At 42.7% G+C, this 14,100-nt stretch overlaps 1 protein-coding gene across 2 annotated transcripts in view; it reads right to left on the bottom strand.

Moving 5' to 3' along the window:
- LOC112560404 (glutamate receptor 1-like) overlaps nucleotides 1-14,100 on the bottom strand; it is a 29,518-nt gene that overhangs the window by 9,396 nt on the left and 6,022 nt on the right. For both annotated transcript variants that reach the window (XM_025232245.1, XM_025232246.1), the window contains exons 2-5: nucleotides 3,197-3,358; nucleotides 1,582-1,830; nucleotides 775-971; nucleotides 306-359 (exon numbers count right to left, since the gene is read on the bottom strand). In XM_025232245.1, the coding sequence (XP_025088030.1) occupies nucleotides 306-359; nucleotides 775-971; nucleotides 1,582-1,830; nucleotides 3,197-3,358 (662 nt within the window). The remainder of the gene's footprint in view (nucleotides 1-305; nucleotides 360-774; nucleotides 972-1,581; nucleotides 1,831-3,196; nucleotides 3,359-14,100) is intronic.

Raw genomic sequence — 14,100 nt, 5'->3', positions numbered from 1 at the left:
TCAGGCAGCCAACCAGCTCGACTATACTGTTTGTCAATCACCCAGCCATCCAGGCAGCCATCCAGCTCACTAGTCATTGACGCTTGTCGCTCATTTAGCAGGCCAGGCAGCCTGGCGAGAGATGAAACGCAAGAGGTCATCGGTCTCAACTTTTCATATTGTAAGCTTATGGGTCTCATATTAAACGAAAAGGCGCTCGTGTGCTAATCTGCCTGCAAGATAATTCGTTACATTAACTCTGATAAATAGGATACCTTAATGGCATTGATTAAAACATTTCCCTTGGATCAGATCTGATCACTCACCGGTCCAGCCAGAAGATAATGATAGTTCTCTCTGTTCATGCCGACATCGACAATCTAAGAGAAAGATAAGATCAATGATGGTCCTTTATAAAGTATTCTATATTCATTGTTTTTGTTGATTTTTGTATCAGCAATAGAATGGTATGACATTGGTTAATGGTAACAGAATGGAATGACATTGATTACAAAATAACAGGATATTAGAGAATGTCCACATAATACTCTCACTTTTATTTGCAAGTCTGTGTTCCGCCAACAGTTTGTGTATCCCGAAGCTCCCTCACCAGCTATTTGTGTATACTATGAAGCTTTTTCACCACTAAAAGGATAATGAAGCGTTTGAAGAAAAGATGGCAGAAGGACATTTTCTAAAGCCCACCTTACAAATCATCGCTGATAGCAGATGATTAAGGCAGTATAGATGTGTAATGTATTATCTAGCTGCGAATCTGTTAACAGAGGGTCCTACCTGGTTGAGAATCTTCTGATACACTTCTGTGGAGGAGAAGTTCAGCACGATGCGCTTTCTCTCCGAGCGGCTGACGCGGTCCAGACGACGTAGAAGGTCGTGCACGTGGTTGGGGTCACCGACGCGTCTGGCGTCCACCAGCAGAAGATGTTTGGGGTCACGAAAAGCTTCGTACACACGCTGGAGCTGCCACAGGCCTGTCATCAGCAACATCAGCGTCAGCGAAACGTCAGGTCACTACTCTAAACTGCTTTCCCCCAATCCAAAAATCTCATTCATCGCTTACAGAGGACCCCTTGGGATTAACATCATGGGAAAACCAACCAACGAACCAACCAACAAAAAAAAAAAAAACCAAACCCACCAAACAACCAGCCCACCCACCAACCCACCAACCCAACCCAACCCCTGTTCACAATGTAAGTGTACTTTGCCCGGGGATTTATTTGTCTACTGTCACACTAACTACATGTGTCAACGCCTCTGGAGAGAACTCGGTGTTAGAATAGTCTGACGACAGCAGCCATACGTCAGAGGACCGTGAGATGCACATTCCTCGTGTCAGTCTTCAGTGAGACTCAATTTTCAAAGAAAACGTTGGAGACGTTTGTTGATGTCACTCCAACGCTTTAGTGCAGTGTTACACGTGTCCACAACTGTCCGTACACACACACAGACACACGAGCAGGCATGGGAATGCACATGCACTCAATCATTCGCACTGACAAATACACTTAAACTACCCAAGGTATACATTCCTGCAATAATTTCTACATCTGTTACAAATGAGCACGCAATCAATTTTACCATCATCAGAATCAAAGAGGTAGTAGATTTTCCTCCACTGGAAAAACCTAATGATGTCGATAATGGCATCGATGTAAGCAGGACTGACGCTGAAGTCGTACGTGTAGCCGTCGGCCGCCTGATTGCGATTGGATGTGTAAATAACGTACGGCACGTGCAGGGCGTGGCTGAAGGACTGGATGACGTTAAACGATTTGGGCGAACTACCTCCCATAATCAGGAACACGCCTTTGTTAAGCTGGTTGCAGACTGAAAGGGAAAAAAAGGTTATGGATGTTTGTGAACATGGAGAGCATGAGACGGATCTTGTGGATCGTGTGTGACTATTAAGATCACGTGTGCAATCAATTAAGAGCGCTGTAAACATTTTACACGTTTGTCAATGATCAACAACAGTTTTGTTTGACTCATGTTTCGTGCTACAGGCTATCATAAACAGCAAAGAAAAAAGAAATGAGACTAATTCAGCAGTGACTGGAGTAACATCTTGTCGTGACAGTGCTGTGCACTCAGTAACACTGTACTTGACTTCTCTCTGTGTTTCACTCAGTAACACTTGACTTCTCTCTGTGTTTCCCACCCAGCAATGAGTACCCACTTTCAATGATGGTGACGAGACCTTACTATCTGAGGGACCCGAGGGCATTGATCTGCTGTCACCACACTTACAGTCCCTGTACAACACTTCGTAAGAATGTAAAGTAGAAGGAAAATAATGTGAAATGTTATATTATTGTAACACTTGAAGCTCATGACCTTTATCTATATTCTCCATTATCCGAATACAAACAACTTTATTCAGTTTTGTTCAACACAGTAAGATCTTCATGCCACGTGCTGTGTGCTCTCTGTCCCCAGGGATCAAGTGGTGAGTAATCTTGAGGATGCATTACGCTGACGCCACACTAAACCCGTTTCACTGGGGACGGCTCGACGGCCGGACTTCACTTTTAAGACCAAATGAACAGACGGTAGAGATACAATGTGGTTTGTGAGGAGCTTTGTCCAAATGTCACGTGAGAAGGTCATATGTGATGACACTTCTGGTAAAAAACAACAGCCAGACTATCTGAAAATAGGTTCTGCTCGGAAAATGAATGGCAAGCGACAAGCAAGCAAGCAAACAAACAAACAATCTATGAGGTATGCGGAATTCTATTTAGAACAATTTGTAATTACATCTCTGTTAGGTTTGTTGAGAGGACTTAAAAGATTTGCTGTTTTTTTAATTCAACTGAAGGTTGTGCAAAACGTGGCTTATGTATCGAGAATACAAGAGTATTGAGTATTACATTAGAACACAAGATAATTAAAAGGGAATAATAAGAACACATGCTGATTGATATAAGCATGACAAGAAACCCAAGAGGTGTCAAGACAGTTGTTACCCAATGCACAGAGATCGGTACACGTGTTTGTGGGCTTGCGTGGTGCGCTTTGACAAACTGCCAAGAAAACCTTTTTACTTGCCCCATGAAAACCACATTCATTATTCATCCCCGAGACAGATGAAAAGTGTGGGCCTTTGCTTCAAAGTACATCTTACAAACTACTTTTATCCTGGGAAAGAGCTCCAATACGTAAATTACTTGCCGAACAAACAACAATTACTGACTGGTTGAGCTCAGTCTGAAGCTGTCATCCATGTCCACGGTGGTGATGTCCTCCTCTATGACGATGCGGTTGTCTGATGTATCCGTTCTGTTGCGGTTGTTGTATTCCACCATCTTAAGGACAGTGTTGCGGACATCCACTGCGCTTTGGTCAAGAATAATACCTGCACACACGCGTTGAAACATACTGAGAGCAATGACAGCACACATATATATATATACACGCGGACAAGAATGCATATAAACGTAAACAAACATACGAGCTGCGCACGCGCACACCGCACACATATATACACACAACATACATGCACACACACACCACCACCACTACACTTGCAAAGTTTGAACTGAAAAACAACAACCACACAGAAATAAATACTTTGGACCCTCTACGATGACAGCAAGATAGGAGGCTCTACAAGATGGCATCTCACACGCAAGCGTGCATTGTATACAGTCTCGTATTGAACTCGCTTGCGGACGGTCAACAAACATGTCATATCCATTTATCATTATCATCCTTTTCTATGCAGCACGGCTAAAATATACTAGCACTTAAATGTTTACAGCTTTGCGCTCATGTAAAACCATTGAAGCAGACAGAGTCAGTCCGTACAAGTAATCGTACATCTTTATTTGTGACAGTTTTTTCCCAGAAGTTCACAAAACTGACATGGTGCAGGCGGGGAGCACGCTTTTGTTAAATAAAGAAAAATAATACAAAAAATGGCATGACATAGATTAACATGCTCTTTTGTCAGTTAAAAACTCGTGAAAAATGTAATCATACAATCTCGCAGTCCCTGCTCTGAGCGATTCCCATCTATTTACTGCTGTGCACCCTACAACCTTCAAATTCACTAATTGTTTTGTGCGCCAACATCAGTTTGTCATCCGGGACACCACACAATTCTTCCTCAAAGACTCGTTGCGCGAGGAGAGCAAGAACCTGTGAATGCACGTTGTTTATTTGCTTACACACCTGCATCCGATGTTACATTACCTACTAGATAGCATTAATCCTCCATTACCCGACACTGCTTTGCTTCAGACCTATTGTTTGGTCCTCACCTGCATCCTAACTACACGAAGCTGAGCAGGACACAATGGAAGTCGTCTGGCTTTTTGTGGTCGTGGCATCATGATAGTCACATAAACCCTTTGTCTGTACTTCTCCAACAAATCCGCATCATTAGCAAAGTCTCACAGCCTTCTTGAAGGCGGGTACTGTAGTTTGATGTAAAATATTTTCTATTTTCGCTCACAATCGAGAGCTTCCTCTCCACCCATCCCCATTATCGTCACTCTTTCATCTTCTCACTTTCATCTTTCATTGTTGTTTTCCTCATATATACGTCTTATTTTTTTGTCTCCTGGACTTCTTTTCCTTGAGGAAGCTGATATATTTCAATGAGGTAATCCATTTTTGATAACAGCATGCAAATTGGTATTTAAATCATATTAGCAATAATTTCAGGCAATATATTTTCTCCATGTCTTCTTACTCCATGAATAATAAATCCCTCCGGGCGTGATAAAGTGGTAATGGTTTTTAAAATTCTAATTATGAATTCCCATGCATTCCATTTCTTCTGAAACAATCGCAGTTTCCCATAGTGTGTACACGTCTGGCACACAGGGAGGCGCCGACACGTCACACGTTTCCACGTCATCGATCGGTTGTTCAGTTATGACGATCGGCAACTTTCACTCATGCATGTCAGGGTTTGCTTGAGTTGGTTTAGGAAGGAAGGAAGGAAGGAAAGAAGGAAGGAAGGAAGGAAGATATACGAGTAAATGCGGTTAAAACTTTCTCGCAAATGCAGCACTCGAAGAAAATATTTGTTGTTACTTTTTGCCGGTCTATATTTGAATTTTTTAAATTATAATATTCAAAAGACTGTTCTTCAAAAATGTTCAGTCGCTTTTATGTTCTTATTCTCAGCTCTAGCATTTAGCCAAAAGGTTGGAGTGATCAACAGTTGGAAGTGCTTTTTCCTTCTCATGTGAACTGGAAGACAACATCAGCCGTCGCTATGGAAACAGAAACCAGCGAAACAGCACCTGACACGCGCTCGCAGTTAGTTGGGCGAAGGCTGCCAAAGAACACAGAGGGGAGAGAGAGCATGCAGACAAATTAAAGGTAGCCCAAGCTAATCGATTGGATGCTATCGTTTAATGACGTCAGCGGAAAATGTCAGTTGAGAATGAAAAAGCGCGAGAATGTGGGAGTGATGAGGCTAGGAACAACGACGACAACGATGTGTTACAATGTTCTGCCAGCAAAGACAAACATTGCTGTGATGATTGAGTTAATATCATGTCCCTTCTTTAGACACCGGCGGCAAGACATGGCGACCAATCTTGGGATGAAGTCAGCTGCTGAGCAGAGAAAACGTGTTAAAGGCCAACGAGGACCTGTTTCACAAAGGCTTGAGCTTTTAACAGAAACAGTATCATATTACACGTTGACATAAAACTACCTCCACACCTTAAATGGTGATGCAGAGACCTCCGTTACCATAGAAACACAAGACAATGCAGGCGAGGACCGTACCTTCAGGTGAATGTTGCTTAGCAAACGGCATAAAAACGCAAAGGAGGAAATTAGAAAAAAAGTAAAGCAGAAGGTGATTGGACGTAGAGGCTTGATGGGCCGGCTGATGGAGAGGGCGGTAACTGTGAGGAGGTTGGGGGGAGGAAGATGCTCTGTAAGGAAAGAGCAAGCCTTTTAAAGCTATATTAGCCATCCAAAGGAAAACGATCAAGATTTGAAGGCGTAACCATCCATTTGGAGTTAGGGTGGCTATAGAGATTACAAAAGGAATGCCTTGCTTTGTAACAAATATGTTCCTCACTGAGTATGGATCTGAGCGTCTTTGGATTAGTCGCGTCTTCTATGCCATTACAGTTTCTGGCTGCCTTTGTCCTCCAGCTTTCCTTACAATATATTAGGTTATTATTTCTTGAAGGATTGGGGGAGGTAAAGGAGAATTAAAGGCTCTAGTTTTGTTTACCCAGTGAAAGTTGCTGTCTTGTTGTTACTTTGCACACGTTCCACAGGTATTTACATTCTTACAAACGTTCAAGTACGTTGGCAAGCAAAAGTCAATACAAGGACTGATTACGTGTCAATAATTATGATGCCAGGAAGAGAAGTGCAGTTTGTATTAGTTTACATGAGGTAGTATGTCAGGAATCGAAACAAAATACTGCATGTTTACATCATTTGCCTGTGTCAATGAGACGGAGAGCTAGAGAAAGAAGAAAATGAATTAATTTATTTGCCAAATGACATTGCACAAACATGTCTGAATGGTTGCTGTCACTTACTCGATAAATATCACACACACACACACACACACAATATCTCTTTCTCTTTCCCTGCTATGGTGAAGCGGACAGTCAAAGTGGTTAGAGCGCTTGTATCTGAGCTGAGAGCCCGCTGATTCGATACCCGAGTAGTGCAGCAAACTTTCCCCAGTCAAGCTCAGCTGGTGGGAATGGTTACTTGACTCCATTAATGGTTGGGAAAGGTAAGGCAGCGAGGAGAGAGGAGATGGACACTGCCCTCGCGTAAAGCTGACCCCGAGAAATGTGAGGTCTCTCATCTCACTCCTTAACGACCTGAAAAGGTTAGAGGATGACTTTTACCTTTACCTTTTATGCTATGTGCTATGCACTACCCACACATTTCAGTTCCAAACATACCCATATAATGATTTCTATTCGGCTTGTACTGACCATGTCATTACATTTTATTAAACAGTCTTCATCATTTCATTCCTCCTACCACACAAACTCCACTGAAAGTAGCAAGTATAATCAGACAGTGTGTACGAGACTAAGCACACAGGGAGCCGCCAGCATCTTGTCCACATTGTGATAATCACCTTTGATATGTTTGAGAAAAGGTCGCTTGACTGGCGTCTCTTACTGCAGTGCCTCGCATATCATTATCCTCCACCATCCTCGGGGAGCAAAGGAATGCTACTTTGAGGCCGGCTGTCAATGGCAGACAAAAAGTCTTTGAAGATGATCTTTTTATGAGGGACACTGAAGGGACACTAAAGCTAACGCGGCTCGATGACCAAGAAAAGCGTTGAGACCGGAATGACGGACGTCAACAGCAGGACGAGAGAGGTCGCCAGCCATCTTAGTGGCAACCAGTCTTCTCTCCTGTTTGTTCCTTTATCACTTCATTATTTCTTCATCTTGTGTTTTCCTTTTATTTGCTCTTTTTTGATCGGGCGATCCTCTACGGGTAATATGGTAATTCTAGATTATGGCTCCTAAAAGTATCCTGGCAGCTGTGTTCAATACATACCAATAAGAGAGAGAGAGGGGATAAAGACTAACCTGGGGGAATTGAAACCAAATCTCAAAAAGATGGTGACAGACCAATACATACTACAGACACCAAGCCGGCATCCATGTCACCTTCCTCATCAGATTTTCCCGAAGGCTGGAGTGCGGCTCTCAGGATGGTGAGGTAGCATCCTGAATCGATCAATTGTCTCACTTTCTACCAATATTCACTCTGCTACTCGCGTACCAAAGAAAACAAATTTCATCCATCTCTTCCGCAGCCAGACCGACGGACCCTGTCAACCCTACGAGCTAAGGACGGCGGGCGGGCGATGGGCGTGCTCGCTACAAATAGACAAAAACGTTTCTCCCTGAAAAGTTCTGACCGTAAATGTTTACAAAAAATACAAAAATCCCCGGCGGCAAACTTAGTACTTCACATGCGCCAGATCGATTGTTGTGATGGATAGACACAGTGCTGGCCTTCCTTTGAGAATCAAAGGTCAAAAAGAATCACCCAGAGCGATAAATCGCCGACCGTGTCCTCTCCTGACAGGGGATGAGAAGGCGACTCCAAGGAATGACCAGACGAGCCCATGAAAGATTATCGGCTCAGGGGAAGAAGAGCAAAGAAGGAAAAGCAGATTTTTTGGGGGGATGAGTATCTCGATAGTGAGAGGAACAGAACTATTGAAACCATAGATTTATAAGAGCTTGACTTTTTGAACCTGCCTGCCAAACCTTCCAAGACGAATATGTAGGCTTTGTGGCTTTCATTCAACTGTGGACGCCATGAGACTGGTTTGACCTGTCAATGCTCAGTATGGATGATTCACATTTTTACTTGGATCATCTCATGTGCAAAGTGCAATAGAGGAAACTATTTTTGGATGTGAAGATACAAAAATAAATAAATAACTAAAACTGGTTTAGAAAGTACAGCAGGGAGAGGTAGTCCTGGTTGGGAAATGAGCCCCAAGAAGGTCACGAGGCCGAGTTCATAAGAAGCGAGCTCTCACGCTGAGCGACGAAGAGAAGAAAGTCTCTGAAAAGGCCCTAAAAAATGACAAGTAGGGCCATGAACGATGGGGTCCATGCTAGGACAGTACAAAACAGCCCTTTCTTTGCAACTCACGGAAATTGCTGAAATCAAAGGCTATCGAGAATGTGACGAACGCTGAGCTCTTAGGAAGTCATGTTGTGAACATTGGTTTCTGTGTGAACGCCGAGCTGCAGCGTGAGAATAGGAAAGTCTGGCAAAGAGGTTGAGAATTCACACTTTCAAGAAAGATATCTTTCCAAGTCATTGTGTTGATGGCTGTGGCAGCTGCACTATTACAAGAGTCATACAAAGTTGTATCTTACTGATGTGCCAATAAATGAGTTCTGCCGTTCTGATGAGCAAGGTGGTAATTATTTCCACTTTACCGTTTGCTTCTTTCGCCGTGCTTCTACACACTAAATACTTGTGTAGCAGCCCAAGACCATCATTCAGAACAGCAGCCATACATGATGGTGTGTACTCAGTCACAGTCAAGCTGAAGACTTTCACAGAACAAGCCGTATTTCAAAAAGACAAACTTTGTTCAATTTAAATCTTCAGCAAGAATAGCAAGGCAGCTATTGGTGTTTCCTAGCGCTGCTATTACAAAAACAAGCACAAGGGCAGAAACCAATCCCGACTTCGATCTTGCGGCAGAATTCAAGGGAAAGTCGACATTAGCTTTGCCCGAGTTGCTGGCAGTTCGCTTCTTGACGACATGTTTATTATCTTCTCTTTAGCGCGCGCGGCTCGTAACTTTAGTAGTCACTGAACTCAGGACAGACACGACTACAAGCTTTCCTCTGCTTACAATTTTAGTTTCGTTAGTTTTTCATTTTTTCTTTAAATGCTCAAAACATGTCATCAGCCACGAGAGAGCAGCTTCTGAGGAATTGTCGTTTTGCAGACTTTGTATTCTTTGCACGTGTTAAAGTAGAAAAAGTGATATTATGCTTGTGAAATCATTTGAAAACAGCATTCATCAAAATCTCTCCAGTTTGAAAATTAAATAATAGTTTTAAATAATCTCGGAGGGTCTGAGGCATTCTTTCTTAGGATCAAGAACACGTAAAATATTATCTTGCAGAGCTTGAAACTTTAGGTAAATCTTTAATCACAACGCAGAAATCATCATCCTCATCATCATCCTCCTCATCATCATCATCATCATCGTCGTCGTCGTCATCGTCGTCATCGTCGTCGTCGTCGTCGTCGTCGTCGTCGAGCTTGTATAGCGCGACCAAACCGGGCTTAACAAACAAAACAAGTAAAGACGAACATTCCGCGGCTTTTTTATTGCAGTTAACAGAATATTTTGTCTTTAGTGTGCTGGATGAAATCTTTATAGACCAAAAGGTTGATTTGGTACAGCTGACATCCACAGGTTCGTAAAACATTGTTTTTTCCACGGTGAACTCAGGAAAGATCAATCAACAGTCCATAGCAATGACGATCGGAGAAACCGTTACAACGTCTGGTAGCAAAGACGCCGGGAAAGTTGAAAACTCATAGATTTAGGGTCATCCAGGAGAAAATCGAAATGTCCAATTACATATTCGGAAAGAATCACAGAATAAAGCTTAATGTAAAGAGAGACGTTTTATACCGATATATAGACGGTCTAACTATTTAGACTATTTCAATAACCCGAGTTTCTGTGTAGACATATATAGACAGAGATTAAAAACAGATATACAGACTTTTTAAAACAAAGTATCGATGTTTTACAACTGATTATATAGTTTTTCCACAGATGTGTACAAGTGCGAGGGTTCGTTCAAAAAGTTGTAAGCCTCACCCAGAGAGAAGAGCCATAGCTGAACATCTTTGTTACAGTAACACACTATTACTTATAAACTAGAAAAAACTAATACAGATTTCTGTGTTTATTTGTTTGTGCGGGTGAGGCCGATACAAAGGTGAAGGGTAGTGTGACAAATCTGAAAATGGACAAAACAGAGCCCGAGCAGTGATCAAGTATCTGCAAAGAAAGTATGACACCCAAGGAAGTCTGTGAGGACATGGTACAGTCACTGGATGAGTACCCCCTTCCTATGCAACTGTGAAGGATGTGGGCTGCTGAACTCAAGCGGGGCAAGGTCAGCACAGAAGATGGTTCTCGGTCAGGTCGTCCGAAAACCTCAACTACTGATGGTCAAGTTGATGCCAATTATCCTTTGGCTTTGGATGACAGACGTCGGACTGTCCAACAGATAGCATGGTTCTGGTTCAGTCCACACTGTTGTAGCTGAGATCTTGGCAATGAGCAAGCTGAATGCAAGATGGGTCTCAATGATCTCAGCTCTTGTTCTTGTTTGGTTCCTCTTTGTGTTTTCTGTATTTGATTTTTTTTTCTTCCCACGGTTGTTGATTCGTTTATAGTTCATATGTTATTTGTTTGTTTTCCTGTCACTCGTATGCTGTCCATATTTTGTTCTTGTTCTCAAGAGCTAAGAGCATGCTCCTTAGGAGTGTGAGTTTGCGCTTTACAAACTTTGCATTATTATTAAGAATCCTGACCTGCAACTCTCTTTTGGACGAGGCTTAGAACTTTTTGAACGACCCTCGTATTTATGTCTAATTATCCGCATATTAAATGCTTTTTCCCCATGTTCCTCAATACAAAAAGGTGTAATTTATTCAACATGTTTTTGTTATGACAATCCCTCATTGCGCCACCTAAGAAATATTGTCGCCCAGTTGAATCAATAAGTGGCTCTCACAACAAGCCTCCGATGCTTTCGCCACCTCCAACATGTTCTCCTTTTGTCACCACTGGAAACGCTCATCGGGCTTTCAGTGGGCGATCCTGTAATATAATTAGAGTTTTGCACCTTGTGAGGATTAATCATCCTTACATGCAATCTGCACTCGCAAGAGCGCACGCGCAGACACATCTTTCGATTTCCTCTTGTATTAGTGCAATAACGAGCTCTCCTGCTTCGCCCGTAAAACGTTGGACAGTGACATTATGACGTAATAGCTGAGAACACTGGCGTTTACAGTGACATTATGACGTAATAGCTGAGAACACTGACGTTTACAGTGACATTATGACGTAATAGCTGAGAACACTGGCGTTTACAGTGACATTATGACGTAATAGCCTGAGAACACTGACATTTACAGTGACATTATGACGTAATAGCTGAGAACACTGACATTTACAGTGACTTAATGACGCAATAGTTGAAGAACATTGACATTTCCAGTAACATTATGACGTAATAGCTGAAGAACACTGACATTTACAGCGATATTATGACACAATAACTGAAGAACATTAATATTTACATCACACATTTTCCTTGAGACAAACAACAATGAGCATGCAAATAAAAATATCCTGTCTGAAATGGAAATAGAAGATATAAACTATTTCTTAACGACTGTCAGTTTCAGCTCTTACTCTGTCAGCATCTCCAACCATCGGTTATCACCCTCGGCGTCAGCATCCCCCTTCCCTCACACACACACATAGCAGTCCGATGTGCATGTCTCTTGTATCAGACATGTGTCCATCGTTTCACTTCTGTTTAAATTGTCGAGAAAATTGTCTGTTGAAGTCGTTAAAGCTTAAACTTAACTTTCTTTATTACTGTTGCTAATTTGTTTTTCTCTGTTTAAGTCGTTAAAGTAAGTAACGGCAAACATGCAAAAGTTTTGAAGAGAGTAAATAAGGATGCAAGTAAACATTTTTATATGTACATATGCAAGATTCTTGATATGTTAAGAAAGTCAGTCTGCTTGTAGATTCTCCCCAAAAGAGTCCATCTAAAGTAGTATTTCTTTTTATATTCTTTATTCACTCATAAGTTCGTAACTAAGACAAGGATAGTATAAAGTTTAAATCTTACTTTCGCGTAAAAGAAAGTTTTTTCTACCAATCAGAAACAAGTCGCTGTGATGAGCAGACCAGGTCACAGGTCAGGGCCCCACACGACAGTGCGGACTGATGCTACTCACGGCAACCTTCCGGCCTGACGCAAAAAAGCCTCCAGCTGCATGACGACGATGAGGAAGAACAGGTTGGCTGGCTGGCTGGCTGGCTGACACACTGACATTGAGTAAATACAATCCCCCGAGGTGTATGGATAGTTCATTGAGTGTTCATAAGACTTTGGCTGTAGCAGAGGAAGAACTTTTATATGACTGAGGGATTTGATGTTAGAACGATCACGTCGATAAGAGGCAGGTGGGGTGCGGGGGCACTTCATCTTGTGAGGACTGCTGGCGATTACGAGTGTCCTCGTGGCAAGTTAAGCAAGAAAGCAGCGTTGGGCGATAATTGGCTTTCCTCCTTCCTTCCCGCAGCGCCATTTGCTTGGCGTCCGTTTCTCACGCTGCGTTTTTGCTTTTGTTTTGTTTTTCTTGAAAGCGCGCGTTTGACGAGACGCGAACGCTGAATGACTGGAGCTTCGCTCGACCATAGGGACCGAATCACGAAGCAGTTTCCTCGCAAGAAACTCACTTGAATGTCGCCAGGATGGACTGAAAGGCGTCGCTCTAAGGAACCCATCTGCTAGGATAGACGAGAAAGGGACTTGTAATCACGGAGATTTGAAGTGTATCTGCCGAAGGAGAAAAGTCCTCATCGTGAAAACAAGATAATTGTCAGAGACGAAGATGGCTTGGCTGTAGCTGTAGCCCCGTATTGATGAGAGGGAAGTTCTCACTCAGTCTTCTCTTCAAGTGGTGCGTGTAAGACCGCTAAAGGCTGCCATCAAATGCACTGGAAAATCACCGCTGCTTGACTTCCAGCGCTGAACCCTCAATCATTTCGGGTGGCGAAATGGACGTGCTAAAAACACTATTGGCAGTAGCTTTGCTAAAAAGCTGTATCAGTGGAAGCTTTGAATTTATGGTTAGACATTGAAATATCAGGGTAGATCAGAAATCCACACTTCGAGACAGAAACACAGCGACTTTTTCTAACACAGAGTTTTATTAGTTTTCTATTAGTTTTAAATAAACATTTCAAATTGTACATAGGGGTTTGATGACGAAAGTAATGACGAGAGGCAAGACAATCATAACGACGATAGTGATGATAACGCTGTCGTTGAAAAGCATGGTGGCGGGTGGCGGGTGGCGTGTGAACCTTAAGGCTCGTGCTCCCGCCGGTTCATACTCACGTGACGCAGCGTTATTTCCAGTAGCTGATGAAGTGTTCATTCCGCTGTCTGACAGGTGTTGAGAGGGTACCTGACTCCTTAAAGGTTGGGAACGACAAGGCAGGAAGGGAGAGAAGACAGGCAGCGCCCTCACATCAAGCTGGCCCCACGATAAGTGAGCGTTTAGCACTCGCTCTCACCCACTGTCAGGATATACCTTGACCATTTTTATCTTTAGAAACCAAAAAGGAAGAGGAAATAATTGCGGTAGATGAAGAAGACGAAGAAGAAAGTAGTGACTAAACCAGCGACGACCGGGAGTAGATGTCGCATGTTGTTTGGTGCTTTAGAATCTTGACTGAGCCACACGCATTAAAAGTGGTACAGGAATGTGAAAGAGAAAACAGTATTCAAAGCAGAAACTTAAGCTTTGAACAGGACG

The sequence above is a fragment of the Pomacea canaliculata genome, linkage group LG3 (genome assembly GCF_003073045.1).
Source record: "Pomacea canaliculata isolate SZHN2017 linkage group LG3, ASM307304v1, whole genome shotgun sequence".
Classification (NCBI taxonomy): Eukaryota; Metazoa; Mollusca; class Gastropoda; order Architaenioglossa; family Ampullariidae; genus Pomacea; species Pomacea canaliculata.
The sequence above is the reverse complement of the archived record's forward strand: the minus strand, read 5'-3'. Positions and strand labels throughout refer to the sequence as shown.